General features: G+C 55.9%; 1 protein-coding gene across 1 annotated transcript; it reads right to left on the minus strand.

The window, feature by feature from the left end:
* Nucleotides 1-13,907: 13,907 nt before the first annotated feature.
* Nucleotides 13,908-18,941, minus strand: DMBX1 (diencephalon/mesencephalon homeobox 1). Its single transcript, XM_037816897.1, has 4 exons — nucleotides 18,779-18,941; nucleotides 15,720-15,898; nucleotides 15,102-15,450; nucleotides 13,908-14,344 (listed from the first exon to the last, which is right to left on the minus strand). The coding sequence occupies exons 1-4, from the start codon at nucleotides 18,930-18,932 to the stop codon at nucleotides 13,908-13,910; spliced, it is 1,119 nt and encodes a 372-aa protein (XP_037672825.1). The 5' UTR covers nucleotides 18,933-18,941.
* Between the last annotated feature and the right edge of the window lie 688 nt (nucleotides 18,942-19,629).

The raw sequence follows: 19,629 nt of genomic DNA on the forward strand, positions 1-19,629 counted from the left end.
CATATCCTGCGTTGTCAGGAAGACTTACACCCCTGGGAGTCAGGTCCCACATCGGGGAGGGGGGGCAGTGAGTTCACCTGCTGGGGTGGCTCAGTTAGAGAGAGAGAGAGGGCCACATCTGAGCAACAAAGAGGTACTCAGGGGGAGACTCTTAGTATGCCCTGAGTTTTTCACAGACTGAGCACAGACTAAACCCTGAAACTGGGAATAGATGCTCTTACTCTGGTCCATACAGTGAGCCTTGACTCTGATCACAAGTGGAGCCTGACCATGGCCTTAGACAGAACCCTGAATCTGATCCCAGACTGAACCCTCATCCATACTCGGAACCCTCACCCTGGACAAAGACTGAGCTTTTTTTCATGGTGTCAGACTGAGCCTTGGTCCCTAAGATTGTCTACCTCACCACCCCATTGACCTAAAGACATTCTAGATGAGGCCCCCATGTCAGGCCAAGCTTCAGCCCCAGGAGGAAGTAACTCCTGAAAATACGTTTGTGGGAGAGAGAAGGTATTCTGGAGGTTGGAAGGTCTGTCTCGTTCACTGCAATGTCTCAGTGCCGGCCTGGCATAAGGTAGGTGCCCAATAACTATTTGGTGAACGAGTGAATGAGTAAGAGGTGTGGTCCAAAAACTGCTGGGCAGTGGACCCACGAGAGTCCAGGCAGAGAAGGGCTGGTTCTAAGCTATCTAGGACGTGAGGGAGAGGGCAGTTGGGCCTTCTCCGGGTATCTCTGGAGCTCCAGGGCTGGGGCCTTTCTGTCAGCCTGTCTGTCTGGGAACCTCCAGCCTGGGAGCTCCACCTGCACTTTCCAGTCCTGTGGCAAGGCCCTTCGGCTCACTGTACTGTACCCCACTCCTTGTTACCTTTCAGGGAAAGCGTGAGGAGAAAGTGACATCCCCACGAAGAGAGTGGGACTGGGCCATGACTGAGGGCCCTCTGGGCCCAGCCTGCACCCTGGCTCTGGACCTCACTCTGGGAGCTTATGTTGCCTGGTCTCTCCAAACAGGCAAGAAAAAGTGGCTTGGGTGCAAGGGTGACACCAGTCAGGCCTCAGATTGCCAGCAGCCCATAAGACAGGAGCATGAACAGGGTCAGGAAGTAGGAAGTTGAGGCACCAAAGGCACATGTATATGCCCAGGGTCTGGTGTGTGTGAGGGGTGGGAGGTGTCCAAAGGACAACCCAGACCCCCAACCCTGACCCTGACCCCAAACCCAGGCCAGTTAAACTTCTGCTCTACCAGGGTTCAACCTGGGTGCCTTTCCCCTGCAGGGCCTAGCTGGCCTCTGCCAGGCACACAGGCCTCCCAGCTCACCTTGGGAGGGACTGAGGGCAGGGGTGGGGGCTGAGCCAGACAGAGCTGGGGCGGGGGAGGGGGTGGCTCGAGTCAAAAAATGCTGACGCTGAAGACAATGAGCTCTCCGAGGCTGAGGCAACTCATTTGGTCCCGGCCACGCTTTATTAAATTCTCATAAACCTGTCAGGGGGGACAGGGCTCGCTTCAGTTTACCTCATTAGCCCAACACAATGACAGTGGGGGGGGGTGTGGGGGGGGAGGGGCGGTAAGGGGAGGCCCATGCTCTGCGCTGAGAACCGAGCCAGCCGGGAAGATAATTGAATTAAGTGGCTTTTGTTAATGGTTTTTAAGACTCCGAAGTGTAAATAACATTTAGGGGCTTTCTTTTAATGGGGCTGGGGTATTAGAGACCCAGGGAGCTTAGAGGAGGCCCAGCTCTGTCCCTGCCCTTCTCCCCTTCCCCCGGGGGGGGACTCGGGGGGGACTCGGGAAGTGAGAGCCTGCGGGAGCTGCCACGGGATGCAGTGAAGTTAAACCGGGGAGTGTCGAGGGGCCTTCCCCAAGGGGAGGATATGGACATGTCAGAGCCAAAGAATGTAAGACAATTCCCTGGTGGGTCCTTGGACAGAGAGAGAGACTTGGAAAAGAGGATTTGAGCAAGAAAGGGCATAGGGACAGGAGGTGACTGCAATGCCCTGCCACCCTGGGACAAAAATGGCCAGAGATGTCTCTGGGATGTTCCCGGAGATGTGGCTTGTGAGAGTTCAGGGCACCTGGCCTCCTCAGGTGACCAGTGTCCCCCACTGACAGGCCAGTGGGAGTAGGAGGGGAAGCCTCTAAGCTCATGGCTTTGTTGCTGGGTCATGGTGGGATAGGCTGCCCGGGTAGGTAGTGAGCTCCCCATCATATGACAGAAGGCTGTGACAGGGTTTTCAGCCTATGAGCAGTACAGGAGATTAAACCAGACCCCAGGCTTCTTGATAGAGACTGGACTTGAGCTGAGCCCCAAAAGCAGCCTGCAGATGGGGGTGAGGAGCTCACTTCTTTAGGGGGTATAAAGGCCTGGGGGTGTTGTGTGCAAGGCAGGGCAACAGGATCATGGGCAGAAGTTGTTCTAGAATGCCTGCTTGGCTTCCCTTGGTTACAGTTTCTCCCTTCCTGCAGACATGACCAAGACTGGGAGTTAGCTGAGCTAGAGGCAGAGTCTCCTGCGCTGGGTCCCCAGGGACTGGAGATGGGCTGGGGCGGGGCTGGCCCAGGGCCAGCCCACAAAGGGTTAAGGCACTAATCGCCCTTATACAGGGAAGTGGGTTTTCTGATCCAGAAAGGATCAGTCCCCAGGACGCCCCATCAGGCTCTTCAGCGTGAAATTACACCCCAGGAGGGGGTGCTTCCCCCCAACCCCCCTGGGCCTGGCGTGGGATTAGGGCCTGAAGTCATCAGTTTAATAGATCCTGCCGCCCCGCCCCGCCCCCTCTCCCCATCAGTCCTGCCTCCAGGTCTGGGTCAGCCTCTTTCCTCACCGGCTGTTCACCGGCTGTCTGTCCACCTGGCTGTCGATCTGCCTGGTCATCTCTGGCCTCACTCTTGGTCTAGTCATTCCATGTGTGTCTTCAACTGATCCCCGACACCAGCCATGTACTGAGCCCTGACCCCATTCCCTGTTTTAGTTTCTTCATAATCCTTAATCAGCACCCCTGAAAATGTATTTCCTTCCTTATCTATTTATTGTCTGCCTCCTCACTAGCACGTAAGCTCCTTGGGAGCAGGGATGCCTTGTTTAGCGCTGGATCCCCAGGGCCTGAGATGTATCTGGCGCATAGATGATGCTCAATAAACTTTAGTTGACTGAGCCCCCTCCCATCCACTTCACAAAGACTGGGGTGTAGTCCTTAAACTCTGGATATTGGGGCTCGGGGCTGAGAGGAGAGAGCTACAGTTTGTGCCAGGCCCAGACTCATCCCTTAGGGACACCATGAGTGAAACAACCAGAAAAGGGAGAGGCCCTTCAGGGCCAGAGGGCACTCCCTCCTCCATGGGTGCCAGCCTGGGGGACCTTCTCACTCCACTTCCTGGGGCCACTGCTAGGCCTTCGCCAAATGAGTGCCTCTAGGCTCCATCTGCACCCACAACTGGGAGTACCCAGCACGGGAAGAGGTCCTGGGCAGAGCAGTTGAGGAAACCAGGAGCGAGTATTTCCTGGAAGAGAAAACCCAGCTTAACACTCAGAAACCAAGGCTGTCCAAGGCAGGAGGCCTGTAAGGACCACCCTGTCCAACCGCTATACAGGATGCAGGGGCCCAGAAAGAGCCAGGGCTTGCCCAAGACCACACAGCAAGGCCATGGCAAGGCCACACGGCAACCAGGTTCCCCAAGGTCCCAGGCAGAGCTTGTCCTTCATGTGGTACCCCTCTGGTTCAATTTGATAAGTGTGGGACTGGTTGAACACCAACTCCGAGCCAGGCTCCGTGCCTACTCAGTGGATAAGAGCTGAACACAGTGGCTGAGGGGGGCCCGGGGAGGGAGGGGACAACCCTCTCCCTTGGAGTAATCAGGCAAGGCTTCCTGGAAGGGGTGGCCTGTGGATGGGTTCTGAAGCATGAATAGGCTTTCCCCCAGGAGAAGGGATAAGCAGAAGCAGAGGGCACAGTGAGTGTGTGAAGCACCACATGGTCCAGTTGGGCTGGATGTCCCAGGACAGTGTGAGTGGACATTCTGTGTGGCCCCAGGCCAGGTCAGGCCTGGCAGGGAGCTACTGGGTGGCAGTAGCTCAGTATGCGGAAGAATTTCCCAACAGTCAGAACTGTAGCCGCCTGCCCTGGGAGGGAGTCAGCTTCCCTTCCCTGCAGGTTTGTGGGCAGGGGCTGAGTGTTAGTGACCCTTGCTCCAGATGGGGGCTGAACTAGAGACCCTTAAGGATGTCTATCCTGAGAACTTGTAGCAGGAATTCCCAGACCTTCAATAGTCCTGGCCCTGTGGGAGGTGATCCCCACCCCACCCTTGTCTGTTCCTCTGGGTTCAGCAGGATCCTGGCAGCTGGAATGGGGGAGAGAGGGGTGAGGAGGCAGGCAGAAGGAAATCTTTTGCAGTTCCAGCTACTCAAAGTCCAGTCTATATATCTGTAGCTCCCACCCAGTCCAGTCTGGTGGCAGTTGGGGGGCGGGGGGGGGGGGGCTAAGTCAGTGTCCGAAGCTGCCTCCAAGTCCTAGTCCAAGCACCAACCTAAAAAATAGGGACAGAGGCCCAGAGAGGGACTTAGCCAATATCACACAGCCCAGAGGCAGGCTGGGGACTTCAGGGTACCACAGCCTTTCTTTTGGGGCTTGTCGAGGGGAGGCTAGTGGGAAACCTGAAAGAGGCCAGCCTGGCAGTCCATCTTGTCGGTCTCTGCCTCCAGTGGGGCTGTGGATGCTGGGCAGAGGTCTCTGGGGCTGAAGGGTGCCCTGTCCCTTCTAAAAGCACCCCAAGCCGAGCCCTTTATCGTGGGACTTGCCCTTATGACGCTCGTTACTGCAAAGAGGCTGAACTTGCATATAACTGTGCCTAAGAGTCTCCCCCCGAGTGCCTCTTTGTTGCTCAGATGTGGCCCTCTCTCTCTCTCTAACTGAGCCACCTCGGCAGGTGAACTCACTGCCCTCCCCCCTACATGGGACTCGATTCCCAGGGGTGTAAATCACAGGATATGACTCCCGGGGATGAATCTGGACCCGGCATTGTGGGATTGAGAATATCTTCTTGACCAAAAGGGGGATGTGAAATGAAATAAAGTTTCAGCGGCTGAGAGATTCCAAATGGAGTCGAGAGGTCACTCTGGTGGACATTCTTATGCACTACATATATAGCACCTCTTAGGTTTTAATGTATTGGAATAGCTAGAAGTAAATACCTGAAACTACCAAACTCCAACCCAGTAGTCTGGACTCCTGAAGACGACTGTATAATAATGTAGATTACAAGGGGTGACAGTGTGATTGTGAAAAGCTTGTGGATCACACTCCCTTTATCTAGTGTATGGATGGATGGGTAGAAAAATGAGGACAAAAAACTAAATGACAAATAGGGTGGAATGGGGGGGGATGGTTTGGGTGTTCTTCTTTTACTTTTATTTTTTATTCTTATTCTGATTATTTCTGATGTAAGGAAAATATTCAGAAATAGATCATGGTGATGAATGCATAACTATATGATCGTACTGTGAACAGTTGATTGTATACCATGGATGATTGTATGGTTTGTGAATATATTTCAATAAAACTGAATTTAAAAAAAAAAGAAAAAAAGAGAAGCACCCCAAACTGCCTTTCACGTCTCCTCTGTTGCAAGCAGCCACCTCAGCCTAGCAGGGTTTCTTCCTGAGGCACTAGGGAGTTCTCTCCTGCGGGAGAATCCTAAGGTGAAAAGATTGTGTCTGCTCCCTCCTGGCTGCCCAGCACAGGCTATGTCAAGTCGAGGGGATGGGCTGACCTGTGGGGAACCCAGGCCCCACTTAGGGCCAGAAGGCAACAAAGAGCGGCTCTGTGCGCCGACGCTCGCACTCACGCACCCACACGCCCCATCAAGCTCTTTCCAAGAACAGCTCTTCGAACCTGATTGCCAAGATAAAAGAGCCACTGGTCGGTCAACCCCAGGAGGAAATATTGCTCCTGTGGCCTTTGTTGTTCAAAGGGCTTTGCAAATCTCCCAACACCTCTTGGAAAGGATCCCAGGTTGAGGTGGCGTTTCCCCGTAGCTGGAGACATGGGCCTGGAACGGGGAGGGGGGTGGGGGTGAGGTGGGGAGCCCCAGGGGGCCCGGCTTGGAGTCCTTCACACAACCACAGCAGCTCAATCCCTCACTTCCATTATTAGTTTGATCAATTCCCACAAGCCTGGGGGTAGGCAGAGATCTCTCCGTCTTGCGGGTGCTAAGACAGAGGTCCACAGGAGCCGAGCCGTTTGTTAAAAGATCCCACAGTGAGTCAGTACTAGAAACAGAACTGACTTGACACCAGTCACAAGTTTAGCCCAGTCCTGCCCCAGTTTGAGCCCTGCCCTGGCCGCATTCTGAGCCCCAATTCTGACCTCTAATTGAGCTGTAACTTGCACTTGACCAAACCCTGCCCATGACCCCAACTGCTCCCTGTTCCCAGTCACAAGCAGAGCTTTGACCCTGGCCCCATTCTGAGCCCAACTCCGGTCCTAACTGAGCTGGGATCTTCCCCAGACTGACTCCTGATCCCAGCCCCAGACTGCCTCTTCCGTCAGCTGTAAGCCCTGTGAGGTCAGGGGTATGTTCTTCTCATTCACCCATCTACTTTACATTTATGTGTGAGTAGTTATTTGAGTAATGTCTTTTTTACCCACTAGACCATATGTTTTGTGAGGGCCAGGGGGTTGAGTCTATTGTTTACCAGTATTTGTGACAGTGTAATAGTAGCAGTAATTGTAACAACAAATATTTATTGAGCACTTACCACATGCTAGCTTTGAGCTAAGTGCTTTACAGGTGTTATCTCATTTAATCTTCACCAAGAACCCTGCAGTAGGTTTTATCATTAACCCCATTTTACAGATGAGGACACTGAGCCCAAGGTCACCCTAGGAAGAGGTGTGCAAATGTGCAGTATCCTCTCAGTAGTTCCCTCCATCCGTCACACTTGGCTGCCTGGCTGAGGGATGGGGGGTGGATGGGAAAGGCTCAGCTGGGAGAGGAAGCAGAAGCATTTGGGCAAATGGGGAAACTGAGGCTTCTCCGGAGGGCCTGGATTTCTGAAGGGCTGGGTGAGTTGGGATGGGCTGTGATGAAGTGGCTGGGGCTGTGGAAGACTGTGATAAGGGAGTGAGACCAGCTACGTAATTTGTGGAGTCCAGTGCCAAATGAAAATGCAGGGCCCCTTATTTTTTTAAAAATGATTTAGGACTTCAAAATGGTGACAACAGAGCATTACGGGGCCTTCTGAGTCCAGGGCCTTGTGTAACTGTACAGGTCACTCCGTGAGAAAGCTGACCCTGGGAGAGAGCACAGGGAGTGAGGAGGCAGGTTCCAGGCAGCCCCTTGGGACAGATGAGTGGGTCTATGAACATGGGTGTTACGGTGGCAGCTAGGGCTGGTCTGACTCTCATGCAGGCATTCGGGCAGTATCCTCAGCAGGCCGGGGGCCAGCGATCACCGAGGATCCGTCCGGTGCCATGCTGGCAGTGTGGCTGAGGAGCTCTGTACACACGAGGAGAGCTGGTGCCACGGAGCCTCTGGTGGGCCTGTCTGGAGTGTGAGCAGGCCAGAAGAATGCGTGTCTGGGAAGTGGGGTGTGGGTGTCACCGTGTGCCAGTGTGTCTGAAGGGGAGGGAGCTGTGGGCTGTGTGTATCTCAGGGTATGTATGGGGCATGTGTGTACGTGAGTATGAGAAACAGAGAAACTCTGTGAAACACGCTGGGATTGTGCGGTCCAATGCAAAATTACATCCCAGGTGCGTGAGACACTCTAGGCTGTGTGAACGTGTGTGGGAGTGTAGGTGTGTAATTGTGTGTGTGGCTGAGTGCTAGTGTGTGGAGTCAGTACACATACCCCCAACCCCACACTCCTGGGCACTGGCCTGTCCTGCCATCCCTGCTGTGAGGGGCTTCAAGGTGACGATGCACCCCAGCGGACCCCCTCCCGGCCCCCCGGCCTTTGTGGGGCTGGGACCCCTTCAGGGGGACACATTCCTGCCTGCCCTAGGGTGGGCAGAGCTACCGAGCTGGCTCCTCACCTCCGAGCCTCCTGGCTGCTGGGGTGATCCTGGGCCAGTGGTGTCAGGTTCCCGGTGCCTGCCCCGCCCCCGCAGCCCTCTGAGGGCCTTTGTTGGAAGTTCAGACAAACTTGTCAGGGGGGCGGGCAGGAGGCAGCCTCCTAATCGGCTTTCCCAGAAGTGAGAGGAGAATGAGAGATTCCAGGGGGTGGCTGGGGAGGGGGGGCGGGTGTCCGGCCCAAGGCAGCTCTGTGGGAAAGGGACTGGGTGGGGAGGGAGGGGGCAGGCCCAGCCTTAGAGGGGTCCACCCCCAGGACCCTCTCAGCAGGTGTGCCTTCCACAAGGGCCTCTCAGGAGCCAGACCCTGGGCTAAGGCCCAAGGAAAGGGGGTCTTCGGGGAGAAGCTTCAGGGATTCCCCTTCCATCTTACTCCACGGGCTGCCTGCTGGGCACACCACAGCCACCCAGCCCCTTGGCCTCCCCCAAGGCTTTCTCCTCTTGAGCTCATCTGAGCCTCCCAGGAAGCAAGCTGGACAATGCTAATGATTCCCATTCAACAGAAGAGGAAACTGAGGACCAGAAAGGGGGCAGCGATCTGCCCGTCAGCAGGATTCTCTTTGCTTCATTTGGTGTTTCCCTGAGGTCCCATTCTCAGTCCCTCCCTGTGTAACGAGGCTCCATTGACCAGCCCCAAGGTTAAAAGCATGGCTTCTGAGGTTACCCGGTTTATACCCTGGCTGGCCCATTACTAGCTGTATGGTCCTGGGCAAACTGTTTAACCTCTGTTTGCCTCAGTTTCATCATCTATAAAATGGGGATAATAACAGATCCTGCCTCAGAGAGTTGTGACGATTAAGTGACTTGTAATTTGTAAAATGTCTGGCACAGAGAAAGTGCTATGTAAGTACTTGCTAAATAAATTAAAGTCTGAAGCCTGCAGGACAGAGCAGCCCAGACCCAGTGCCTCCTTAATCACAGCAAACAGGCCCAGTCTGAGATCAGGTTCGTTCTCCACCCTCACCCCACCCCAGGGATCCCTGACTACCCTGTTGCCAAGTCAGAGACCCAGGAGCACGCTTGACCCCTCCCCTGCCCGCAGTCGTGGCGATCACCCTGCCTCCTCAAGCTCTCCCCAGTCCTCTCCCTCCTCCCCTCCTCCCACCCCTTCCCCCAGTCCGGGTCTCAGCCAGCTCCTCTCACCAGGACATGACAGTGGCCTCCTCCCTGGTCTCCTTGCCTTCAGCTCCTTCCCATAAACCCACCCAGCACGCAGCAAAGGTGTTGTGTGGTGGGGTGGGCGGGGAGGGGGACTTCCTTAAATGCAAATCTGATCACCCTACTCCTCTACAGGGAAGAGGTTCTGATGTCCCCCACAACCCTTGGAATTGAGTCTAAGCTGCCGGCTTCCCTTTCCATCTGCAGCCCCCGAAACCACCCCCAGCCCCCACCCCCACCCCCGCCATGGTCCCCCAGCTCCACCCAGACAGCCCCCTTGCTCTTCCTGGGGCCACGGTCAGCAGCTTCGCATGCTCTCCCAGAGCGCCCTCCTCGCTTGCCTTCCTGGTAAGGGAAAGAGTTTTGAGACTCAGTTCAGAAGTCCCCCAAGGAGCCTTTCTGATCACTCAGGCTGTGTTTCCTCTTTTGTGCTCCCACAGTTCTCTATTGTTGAGCCCCAAATCACCCTATGTCATGATTGTCTTGAGCACAGGGACCATGTTTTCCTTACTTGTTTCCATGCACCCAGCGCCCAGCACAAAGCCAGGCACACCGCAGGGACTCAGGAAGCACTGACTGAAGAAGTGATTGGGATTGCAGGGTTCCCAGGGCCCCCTCTGTGCCGGGTGGGGGGTTTGTGGGCAGGTGACACAGCAAGGCTGCGGTCTGCAGGAGGCACACAGGCACGCAGTGGCTGAGGACGGGGTGGAGCAGTGGGAGATTTGGAGCAGACATTTGATCTGCCAGCCCCTCCCGGGGAGGTGGGGGGCGTGCTCCCCACCCTAATCCCCAGCCCCACTGAGGAGAGAGGAATGTGTCTCCTGGGGTCAGCAGCGACCTGGGAAGTGGGGAGGTCAGGGCCCTCCCCGGGGCCACTTGCGGCCTGAGGGGCCCGCTCCTGGGAAGCCTGCTGGGAATCCGGAGACAGAGGGAACCCAAACCACCGCCCCAAACCCCCGCCTCGCACGCAGCACACTTCTGCCTCCAGAGCCTGGTGCAGACATTCTGGAACTCCTGGGACCAGGGTGGGGTGGAGCCAGGGCAGTGTGGGCTGCGTAGGGGAGCTCTTCCTTGGATGCAGCAGGAGGGATCAAGATTTCACAGCGAACAGAAGTTCTTTGTGCACTTTTTCTGCAGTTGTTGCCTATATATACAGTCCACAGTCTCTGTCTTTCACACACACACACACACACACACACACACACACACACGCACGCACGCACACACGATGCTTATGAATTCATGGTATAGGTTCGCATACGTAATAATAACATACAAATATACATTGGGCCCCAGAGCTGGAAGGACCATCATAAAGTAATCCAACCTGCCACCCGGAGCAGAAATCCCATCTTCATCCTCTGCTTGCTCACCTCTGAGGACAAGGCACTCACTCCGTCCTAAGGCCACCCACTCCATTAGAGAACAGCTCTGGCTTTAGATGCACTTGGGCCTTCCTGTCATGCCCCATTGACTCTGCCCCCCACTCCCACCTTGCAGTTTCTCACAGAACTCCTTGCCCTTCTCTGTCCCGCAGATCCTGCCCTCTGGGGCTGCCTTTTTCTGGGCTGAACACCCCCAGATGGTCCCAGCCACCTGTATTTGGTGGGGTCCAATCAGCCCAGAGAAGATGGAACCACCCCCCTTGACCTGGCACCCCTGCTCCCCTGTGACCTCTCAAGAGTGGCACACAGCCACAGGTTGGCAAGGGCCGTGGAGAGAGCTGCAAGGCCAGCTGGGAGTGACCCATCACGAGGCAGCCTCCCTCCCTCCCCCGCTGGCCACAGTGGGCAGCAAGCAGACCTTGAGACACCTGTCTGCTCAGCCAATGCAGGCAACCTCCCTGGGAATGAATGTGGGCTGAGGTCTGTGCTGCTGGATCCTCTTTTATTAGCCAAGTAGGACAAAGAACAGGTCACAACATCACAGGTAGGCAGACGGACAGACGGACGAATACGTGGGACAGAGCATCATGCTGCACTACGCAAGGGGTAGGGCAGGGGAAGGGGGTGGTTTGAGTCTTGTTTTTCCAACTATCATAATAAATAAATACAGTACACAGTGTTTTTGCCACAGGCTGGCAAGACCTCTAAGCACAAATGGTCACAAAACAGCTGGGTTGGAAAGCAGTCTGTGCAGCCCGCCAGCTGCAGAGTCGGGGTGGGGTCCCAGGCCCCTGGACCATGCTCGGGGGAAGTGAGGAAGCAAGGAAAGGGGGACCTCGAATAGGAGGGAGAGGTGAGCAACGAGACTTTCCTGGAAGGGACAGTCAGAGCTTAAACCTCAGGCTCTCAGCCCTCTGGGTGGCCCAGCAGGTCTGGGAGAGGCTTCGGCTTCAGTTTCCATCTCCGGCATGGTGGGTCCACCCCAAGCCCATGCCCTCTGATTCCTTTAGGAGACTCATGGTGCCACCTACAAGTATGATTTCTTCTTGCTCTCTAGCTGCTTTCAGCATCTGAGGCTGGTCCCCTAAACCAGGCTGAGGTCTGCATAGGAGTGAGGACCATATGCACCCTTCCCTGCCTCCTCTGGGCAACAAGCTTGTGGAACTGGGTCAATTGAATGGGAGAAGTGTTGATAAAAAGATCTGAGAGCAGCTGCTCCAGCCACGACAGCCTCCACGCGGTCCCCTCCACTCCTTTGCTCAGTGTTCCTGGCCCAGGCTACCATCCCCCTCACGTTTTTCCTCTCCAAAGCCTTCTCCATCATCTCCAGCCCAGACTGATCCCCAAGAGCAATGGGTATTGACTGCTCTGCAAACCAGTCCCATCAAGGCCCCAACAGAGCCCACTTTCTCTTTCCAGTGGGAGTGGTGACAAGATTTAAGAATCTTTACCCTGGTTTTCAGATGCAGCTCCTCAGAGCACGGGGGTTGGGGGGTCCTCAGTGAGCCAGGGCGGGTCGGGGCTCATGACGGGGAGTCTGTCCAAGCCATCCCCTTCCTCCTACCCTGCTCAGAGCCCCCGAGACCACCCAGTGGCATAGAGAGGGGGTGGCCACAGAGGCTAGTACTGGAACTCAAGAAAAGCAACGTCATCTCCAGACTGTGAACCAGAAGGCACCCATTATACTCATTGGGAAACTGAGACCCAGAGACTGTGGCAACAAGGGAACAGTAATATTCTAATTCATAAAGTCTGCTTCTGAGAGCCTTTTTGTTGTTGTTGTTGGTTTAACCAGGATTTCTGTCCTGCACGGCTGTGAGCACAGACACGCAGAATGTTGATCTGGAAAGGACCTTACAGCATGTCGGATGCAGATGGGAAATGGGCCCAGAGAGGGTCACACCACTTTGAAAGGGAGGCTGCTGAGCTGGGTTTCCTGGCCATAAACAGAAACACACCTTTCTGTGCCAGTGACTACCTGGGCAGAAACCCTTACTTGAGCAATCGTCTCTGGGACGGGAAGCCTGAGCCTACAGGTTGCTGTTTAGTTTGCATTCACTGTAAACGGGGCCAAAATTCAACCTTCAGTCCTGGCTCAGATGCACTCCTGGAATGGACAATAACTGCAGGCCCTGGAGGCTGGGTCGTGGGAGAGGAGTACCTGCCCCATCCCCTGAAGAGAACTTCTCTCTGGAGGACAGACTTCCCCTGCTGCCTCCAACCACGCTGGGTGGTCTCACCAAAAAGAGGTCCTGAGCCTGGTGGGCGGGGGTGGGAGGCACCTCCCTGGCTTGGCCTGAACAGCCCTGGATGAGCGCCGAGGAGCTACGAGCAGGGATGTGGGCCTCCTGTCTACCCCATCCTTACTGCCGCCTCCAGCCCCCTCCTCCTGAATCTGGGGAACTGGGACCTCAAAGCTGAGGAGAGAGAAGAGAAGGTGACTCGCAACCCCTTCCAGGAGTCAGGCCTAGGGGCGGGGGGGTGTGGGCACCAGTGCCCGCTTCTGTCTGCAGCTCCAGGGCCACCCTGCTTCTATGGGGGATGGCAGGCGGCAGATGGGGGAAGGGCGTGGGAGAAGTGGGGAGAGAGAAGAGAAGGAGAGGAACAGGAAGAAGAGCCATTACTAAAACCAAAAAAACCCACAACCCCAAACAAAACACAGCTTGGGATGTGACACCAACACAGCCAGCACCAGTGGAAGAAACCAGGAGCAGAGACAAGAGATGGAGGAAAGATCAAAGGTGCAGAAGACAGAGGATGGGGCAGAAGGAGGCAGGGAACGGGACAGAGGAGAAGGAAGGGAGAGAGAGAAAGAAGGGAAAGCCAGAGGTTGATGCAGAAGCTGCAGGCAAGGATGGCAGTGGGGAAGAGAAGGGTCAGGAGGGGAGCAGGGTGGGGGCCTGGGGCAGGCGGGTGCTTGAAAATAGAACTTTATATATTTATATTTATATCTCACATTCCACACATCAACTTACTATGGGGCAGAAGGGGAGGGAGGGAAGGGAGGAGGGGATACTGAGGAGGGGATCTGGCTAGTGAGGGCCTCTCACGCCCCTAGGCAAATCCCGGCACACCCCAGCCTCTCACCTCCTCCCCACCAGGCCTCCCAGGGTTCAAGCAGGGCCATGCACAGGGTGGGTGGGGGCTTCCCCTCAGACTGGGACTCTGGGAGAAGGGGGAGAGGGAGCAGGACCCCACGCCCCAGGCTGGGCTCTTAGAGTGACCTCCTTGAGAGCCATCTGGGGATATCCATGTGCCTGGGGGTGGTGGACCCAAGACCCCTGACCCAAGAAGCCAGGCAGTCAGTTGGGCAGCGTATCGAGTCCCAGCGAGGCCGCATGCTGCTTGGCCCGAAGCCTCAGGTTCTCGATGCTCGTGGTTTTACTGTTCAGGGCGGCTGAGGCAGGTGCGAGGCCGGCGGGGGGCGTGGGCAGCAGCGGGGACCCCCACACTCCCTGGTGGGCAGCAGCGGCTGCAGACAGGGACTGGTAGTAGGACTGGCAGTGCAGTGAGCCCAGCGGGGCCATGTTGACGCCCAGGTAGGGCACGGCGGCAGCAGGGGCTGGGCCCCCCACTTCGAAGGATGAGTAGTGCACCAGATTGTTGGTGGCTGCCATGTGCTGGCGGAATTGCTCCTGCAGACGGAAGAGGCTCAGCGGGGACGAGGAGTAGGAGTGCGAGGGGCCCAGGAGGCCGCCCCCCGGGGCTGCAGGAGCTATGGCCAGGCTGCCAGGGGAATCTGCAAGTAGAGGACCCAAACCAAGCACTCAGGACCAGGGGACTGGTCTGCCAGGAGGGGCTCCCTCAGCCTCCCACCCCTCAGTGCTGCAGACGAGACAGGCCTTGGCTGAAACTGCATCCACCCACCCTCAGCCGGGGTATCCCATGGTGCTTCCCTCAGAATCCTGTGAGGGAGGGACCCAGGCTTCCTGGGAGAGCTCCAGGGATGTGGTCAAGGCCCCCATGTCTGGGAGCTCCTCCCACTACCTCCCCCTCTCCTGTCCCTGGCTCCCATCCCTCCCTCTAGCTCTCAACTCTCAGCCCCTCTCCTCTCCCTGCCTGGGCATGGGGTTTGTGCCTCAGTGTCCTTCATAAACACGGCCCCAAGTTTCTGCTGCACATGGGAATCTGGTTCCCACAGGGTATTCACCCAGTATGCTCTGGTACGTCTGTACTGGCTGTTAAAATACAGAAATACTCTCCTAATAGTTGATAAATAGCCTTTGCCCAGAGCTCCCTGAGTGCCCCTCCCCTGCCACCAAAGCCTTACCTGAGAACCCCCAGACCTTCCCATGATTCGGCCACCAAAGGGTGACCTCCTGGACCCTACTACGGCCAGGTCCCAACTGGTCATGCCCCTGAGGGCCAGCTGTTGAAGGTTTGCCTGTCACCTCTGTTCCGACCCACAGACACCCAGGCCCCTGTCAGGGAGGGACTCTGGCTGTTCTCCCTCAGCTGGGGCCCCCAGCTCCCCAGAAGTGCCCTCCAAGCCTCACCTGCCTTGGGGCTGCCCCTCTTGCAGCACAGCCCCTTGCTCTCAGCCCCAGGGCTCTTCTCTGTCTTGGGCCCCTCGGCACCTGCCCGGGGCTCCTCCTCACGGTCCAGCTGGTCCTCAGGGGCTGACTCGCTGGCCGACTGCTCCGACAGGCTCAGGTGCAGCTCAGCAGGGGGGTCGCCGCTGGGCAGGCTGGGGGGCTGGTCAGTCTCCAGCTGGATGTCTGGGGTTGGGGCCTCCGTCTTGCCTTCCCCTTGGGCGCCCTCGGCCTCCTTCTGCTTCTGGAGCTGTTCTTTCTGCAGGCTGCGCTGCTTCTTGCGGAACTTGGCCCTGCGGTTCTTGAACCACACCTAGGGCCAGGGAGAGGAGCAGGGGGAGGAGGGGAGGAAGGAATTGTGGAGCAGGATGTTCTGGGAGGGGGTGTAGGTGATAGCATTGCCCCCACCCCTCTGGGAAAAACACACCCTCACTCCCTTCCAGAACTCTCCGATCACTCTGGGCATTTTTGGAGATATCGGCTGCACCTCGGCACTGAGGGGTGAAACGTTGGCTCCTGGACAATGGGAAGCCAGACTCGTGGGCTTATCTGCAAGGTCTGGTTAGGGGAACCGGGCCCTACCTGCACCCGGGCCTCAGGCAGGTTGGTGCACATGGCCAGCCTCTCTCGCATCACCACATCCGGGTAGTGAGTCTTCTGGAAGGTCTTCTCCAGGGCCTCGAGCTGCTGGGCAGTGAAAGCCGTGCGGCTGCGACGCTGTTTGCGGTGCTGGGAGCCATAGCGGGCCTCCAAGATGATGTCTTGAAATGTACAGCCGTTGGAGGGCAAGGAGAGGGGGCCCATTTAATTATGGGAAATGAGGTTTGACTATTACCCTGCTCTGACCCACTGTGAACACCCAGACTCCTGCCAGAGCTGGACCCTCTCCTTGGAAATCACCCATCCCCTCTCCATAGGGCCAGGTTTTCAGGATCTCTCCACCCCATCATCCAGTGCCAGGAGCTGAGTTCTAACTCATCTCCAAGAATGACTGTCAGGAATGTGACTGAAGGAGGCTTGCTTATTTGGTACTGGGGGGAAGGGAAAGAGTGTTGACCTGAGAACTGGAAGTACCAGGATACTATGAGTATAATATTCTGAGATTATATGATGCTAATAATCTGTAAGTCCATGTCAGAAAGGTTCTAATGCCTCATGGCCCTTAGGTTCTGGATACTGAGACTTCCTTAGCATCGGGTGACCAGTACCAGCTGGGGCTGGTAGTTACATGCAAGTTCTAGTTGCAGGAGGTCTGACTGGGCTGACAAAATTCACTGCACTGCAAGTGCTGGCACTTGATTCTATGTCCTCTGGGGGTAAATCTCATTACCCCAGTTGGCCCTTGGGTCTCTGATGGGAAGACCTGAGGCTCCTGCCCTTGGATCTCCCAAACAGAAGGCCTGGCTCTAGCAGGGACCCCAGAGCTCAGGAAAGGCTTGTTGTACCCAGTCTTGACCTTCTGGCTGCTTCTCAAAGAAGGAAAATACAGAGACCAGATGCCAGCCACTGAGGCTTGGCGTGGGGAGAGGCTGGTGGATCCTCCACATTCCTGCCCACATTGCTGGTAACAGACATCTGCCTAGGGTTGGGGTCTAGCCTCAAGCCCTACTGCTTGCCTGGTTCCCAGGGGTGGACAGTAACCTGTGTCCCCACTGCCTTCCCCACACATAAGTGCATCCTGGGCTGTCTGTGCTGAAGGGAATCTGGGTTGCCTCAGCCTCTATACAGGGTGGCCAGAGTCCTCCCCCTGCACTCCAGGCATCAGGGAGTCTCCCATATCACCCTAAATGGGGAAGAAGGAGGTAACTGAGTGTCCAGGAAACCTCAGAGTTCTTTAGGTTAAAGAGGGATCCCTGAACCCCTCACAAAATGGCTCTGATCCCAGAGCAGAGGGACCCCTGGTCTAGACCAACTGCAAAGCTGTCACTAGGGGGCAGGGGAGAGAGTTGTGACCACTCAGGCCACTGCACTCTGGTTGGGGAAGCAACAGTTCAGCACCCTGCTGCTGGCTCCAGGGACTGCTAAGGGGCGTGGTTGCTGGCTGGGAGGCCAGGCTGTCTACACCCTTAGCAAAACCTCCTGCTGGAAGGCAAGGCCTCCGTGCAAAAGTCCACCTGGAGCTCATGCCCCTCCTTCTTAATAATTTGAGAACTGGGAGGTGGGCTGAATACCCCTAGTTTCTCTGCCTCCATCAGAAGAGGCAAGTCTCCCACCCTGACTCCTTCCCTCTGGGCTCTGGTCCTTGGATCCCGGAACATGGCTGGGTGCAGATGTCACCATCCAATTGGGTGCAGGGAATCCACTCCAAACCAGGGAAGCAGCCACAGCTGGGGCAGGACTGCACCCACCTCCCCCATGCTGGAGGAGCTGCCGGAGACTGGGTTTTATCCAGCCCCGAGGCCTGGCAGGGGCTAAAAGAGTGGGAGTAGCAGGGTCCTCATATCTCATTTCTGTACCTTTGCTCATGCTGGTCCCCCTCTTTGCTCTGCCTTTTTAGGGCCTCATTCCAGCCCCTTCGCCTGCAGGAAGCCCTCCCTGCCTGTACCACCTGCCCCACCAGGTGAGCCTGGCCATGATCTTTCTCTTGTGCCCTCTCACGGCTCTTCAGGCACCTGATCTCCCCTGGAGTCCCAGAAGTCCTTTGAGGATTGCCTGGCACAGGGCTGGGCCCTCATATGCTCCCCAGCTGCTCAAGGCTCGACCTGGGACAGGATGGGGCAGGTGGCATCCCCTCCCAAGACACCAAAATCCCCACCTATGCCATCAAATCCCTCTCATGTCCACTGAGCGGCTGACAGGGCAGGGCAACAATCATTTGAACAAGGAGCGGGGGCACCAGGCTGAAGCTCCTCATGGCCCTTACTTTGGGTCTTGGGTAATAATGACTTCTGTGTGCCAGGCTCTGTGCTGAGTACTTTGCATTTGTTATCTCAAATAACCTCCCAACATCCTATGAGACAGATGCTGTCACAGTCCCCTTTTTATAAATGGAGAAACTGAGGCCCAGAGAAAGGAGGTGAGTGTGAAGACTTGCACTGATTGCAAGCCTGTGACTCCACAACTCATATTCTTAGTAATAATGTCACATTCTCACCCACCTCAGCCCAGACTTTACCTCTCTGAGCCTCAGTTTCCTCATCCATAAAACAGAGATAATAATTGGGATGCTGTAGGGATTGAATGACTTAATATACAGATAGGGAGGGCCTTGCACGGCGCCAGGCACAACATAGATGCTCAATACATCGAAATTGTTATTGTTTATATGACTCCCTGTGTCTGAAATATCCTCCCTGGGCACCCAAGCCCTCCTCTCACCACTTCCTAGCTGTAATAACCTGGGCAAGTCCGGTACCCTCCTGCCTCAGTTTCCTCATCTGTGAGATGGGTGGATGCACATGTCTACCTCCCTCACAGGGAGGTTATAGGAATCTGAAGACATAGGACAGTTCCAGTGTCTGGTGCACTGTGGCACACAGCGGGTGCTCTGCATATACATGCCTGGATTTCAGTTGGCATCCCTCTACCTTGCTGAGTGATCTGGGTCCTTCTGAGCCTCCCAGATATAAACTTTCCCAGTGCCCTCTCCTCCCCTTCCACCCAGGCCCCCGCCCCGAGGGGCCCATCCCCAGGGCTCTTACCAGCCAGGCGCTCTGCCAGTGTAAGTGCGTGCACCGATGGCCGGTAGTCGGGGGCGTGCTGGGCCTGCTGGGCAGCCTGCTGGTGCAGGTTGTACATGGCGCTGAGCGAGTTCATCGCGTGCAGTGAGTAGCCATTCACCCCGTAGTGCTGCATCACGGCATCCACCTGCAGACAGGAGAGGGGGAGAGGGGACATGGGCCGGGCCACCAGACCCTGCCCTGGTGGGAGACCCCAACCCCAACCAGACCCTGAATGTCTACCTCACTCTCACCCAAGAACTTCTGCTCCTCATTCTGAAGTAGCCTGTCTCATCCACAGCTTGGAGTGTGAGGGCTCCTACGTTTATTCATGCATTCATCCACTCATTCATTGATTCACTCATCAGGACCTACTCACTGTAGGATTTAATGTCCTGGCTCCAGAGTCAGACTATCTGGCTGGAATCTCAACCCCACCACTTAGGAGCTTTGCAGCCTGGGGCACACCACTTAACCTTTCTGACCCTCAGTCTCTCCACCTGCAAAATGGGGATAATCACAGTATCTACCTCATGGGGTTGTTTCAAGGATTTAGAGAAGCCTATAGAGCCTTGCACACAGTATGTGCTCTGTAATGTTGGTCATTGTGATTTACCAGTTCATTTGCTGCTTTATGCTGTCATCTCTTCATTCAATCACTCAGACACTCATTTGTACATTCATTGATTCACTCGTACACTTATTCACTCACTCAACAAACACTATGGAGGCCCACTCAGGGCCCAGTCCAGGGCTGGACAGGGGACACTGCAGTGTTCACTCTGATGATCAGATGAGATAATGGATTAAAATCCCAACACACTGCACAGACA

The sequence above is a fragment of the Choloepus didactylus genome, chromosome 2, assembly GCF_015220235.1.
Source record: "Choloepus didactylus isolate mChoDid1 chromosome 2, mChoDid1.pri, whole genome shotgun sequence".
NCBI classification, from domain to species: Eukaryota; Metazoa; Chordata; class Mammalia; order Pilosa; family Megalonychidae; genus Choloepus; species Choloepus didactylus.